The 2185-nt window shown below is 64.9% G+C and overlaps 1 protein-coding gene across 3 annotated transcripts in view; it reads left to right on the top strand.

The window, feature by feature from the left end:
• Positions 1-2185, top strand: part of USP19 (ubiquitin specific peptidase 19) — a 23033-nt gene that overhangs the window by 13173 nt on the left and 7675 nt on the right. For all 3 annotated transcript variants that reach the window (XM_014538953.1, XM_014538955.1, XM_014538954.1), the window contains 6 exons: positions 212-476; positions 729-767; positions 1108-1236; positions 1310-1443; positions 1520-1822; positions 1936-2158. In XM_014538953.1, the coding sequence (XP_014394439.1) occupies positions 350-476; positions 729-767; positions 1108-1236; positions 1310-1443; positions 1520-1822; positions 1936-2158 (955 nt within the window). In that variant the 5' untranslated portion in view covers positions 212-349. Of the gene's footprint in view, positions 1-211; positions 477-728; positions 768-1107; positions 1237-1309; positions 1444-1519; positions 1823-1935; positions 2159-2185 lie in introns of those variants that run through there.

The following is a 2185-nucleotide window of genomic DNA, read 5'->3' as shown; positions in this document are numbered from 1 at the left end:
GCCGGGCTGGGCAGCAGGCCCCCTGGGGCTCGGCCAGAAGCGGGCGCCCTGCTTGCCTTCCTTATTCCCCCTTCAGAGCCGGCCAGGAGGGCCCGGGCTGCGCCAGGTGGTGGGATTGCACTAGGGTTAGGGAGAGCCAGGTTGCCAAGCCCTGGCTGCCACCAGGAGCAGCCTGTTGGGCCTTGGTGCTGAGACCTGGTCCCTTCCCGTAGGGTGGTCACTTCCTTGCTGGAGAATTTGGCCGCAAATAGTTGCCAAGATAGCTGGGCCGGGAAGAAAGCGCCGTAGCCCTGACCCCGTCGCCGTCGCCGACCCCGGGGCACTCTGGCTGTCGAGCAAGCGCCTCAAGATGTCTGGTGGGGCCAGTGCCATGGGCCCCAGGAGAGGGCCCCCCGGGCTGGAGGAGGCCACCAGCAAGAAGAAGCAGAAGGACCGGGCAAACCAGGAGAGCAAGGATGGAGACCCTCGGAGAGGAGGTAATGCCCCCCACCCATGCTCGAGGCGCCTCCCTTCCTGTTGAGCATGCGTCCTGCCCCTTCTGTCCTGCTCTGATGCTGAGAGGAGGACTCGGGACAAGCTGGGGTCTGGGTCCTTGGCTGAGATCCTAACAATGGTGCTTGGTGGGGTGGCAGGGCCTTGGCTGCCTCTTCCTCCTCATTTTTTCTTTTTTTAAAATCTTATTGTTCATGTTTTTCTCCTCCTCCTTCTCCTCTTTCTTTTGTCGTCAGGGTCCATGTCCACTCCCCAGGAGGAGCAGACCACAGAGGGTGAGTCGCGGGCTGCCTTGGGTGCTAGAGCGCTAGGGGCGGAGCGGGGGGCGGGGGGTGCAGCCCTCATCTGTCGACCCTCACCGTCTTTTGTTTTGTCTCTGTTTTAAATATGTTTTTACTCATTGTAGAGGGAGGAAAGGAGAGGGGGAGAGAGAGGAAACATCAGTGATGAGAGAATCATCGATGGCTGCCTCCTGCACGCCCCGTGCTGGGGATCGAGCCCGCAGTGCGGGCGTGTGCTGTGACCAGAACGAAACCGCGACCTCCTGGTCCAGGGGTTGGCGCTCAACCACTGAGCCTGCTGCCGGGCCGGAGTCTGACTGCCCTCTCCCCGCAGAGGTGCTGCTCGACTGGCAGCAGAACGCAGATGAGGTGATTGTCAAGCTGCGCGTGGGAGCGGGCCCCCTGCGGCTGGAGGAGGTGGACGCCGCTTTCACAGACACAGACTGCTTGGTGCGGTTTCCAGGTGCGTCTGGGTCTGAGCCCGGCCTGTGTGTGATCCCTGGCCCGCCCGCCGCTCACCGCCGTGCTCTCTGCAGGTGGTCAGCAGTGGGGCGGTGTTTTCTATGCCGAGATCGAAAATTCTCGCGCCAAAGTGCAGGCTCGGAAAGGTGGTCTCCTCCAGCTGACGCTGCCCAAGAAGGTGCCTCTGCTCACCTGGCCTTCTCTCCTGGTAAGTCCAGGGCAGGGCCAGGCGGGGCGGGGGCACCCAGGGTGTGGACAGGGCCTGACTGCTGTATCTTTGACAGAAGAAACCTCTAGGGATGCAGGAGTCGGGGCCGGGGCTGCGGTGCCAGGAGAACGGGCAGGAGTCCTCTCCCATTGCCCTGGAGCCAGCCCCTGAGCCCCGCCGGGCAAAGCAGGAGGCCCGGAACCAGAAGCGGGCCCAGGGCCGTGGTGAGGTGGGGGCGGGGGCTGGCCCCGGGGCCCAGGCAGGGCCCAGTGCCAAGAGGGCTGTGCATCTCCGAAGAGGGCCAGAGGGGGAAGGATGCAGAGAAGGCCCTGGGCCCCAGGGCGAGGCCCCCCCCTTCCTGGCTGAGGCAGCCACCCAGGTGAGCGTGGAGTGCCGTGTGGGAGTTGGGAGCTGGGGGAAGGGTGTGGACTGCAGTGGGAGGAGGGGCCTGCCTGGCCCAGGGCTGATCTTGCCCACAAACGCCATGCACAGGCGGGGGCTGAAGAGCCGCTCCGGGTCCCACCGCTGGAGCCCCAGCCCTGCCTCCTGGGCTCGGAGGAGAAGCCAGCGCTTCTGGCAGGAGAGAAGGCCGCGTCCCCCAGGAGTGACCCAGTCTCTCCAGCCCTGACCCGGAGCAGAGCCCCCGAGAAAGGTGACCGTTCCAGAGAGGAGATGGCAGTGGCAGCAGACGCTGCATCCTTGGTGGATGGTAAAGGTGGGGCTGGGGGGTGGGGGGGGCAGG

Source organism: Myotis brandtii, unplaced genomic scaffold (genome assembly GCF_000412655.1).
Source record: "Myotis brandtii unplaced genomic scaffold, ASM41265v1 scaffold207, whole genome shotgun sequence".
Lineage (NCBI taxonomy): Eukaryota > Metazoa > Chordata > Mammalia > Chiroptera > Vespertilionidae > Myotis > Myotis brandtii.
This window is presented reverse-complemented; position numbering and strand designations above follow the sequence as displayed.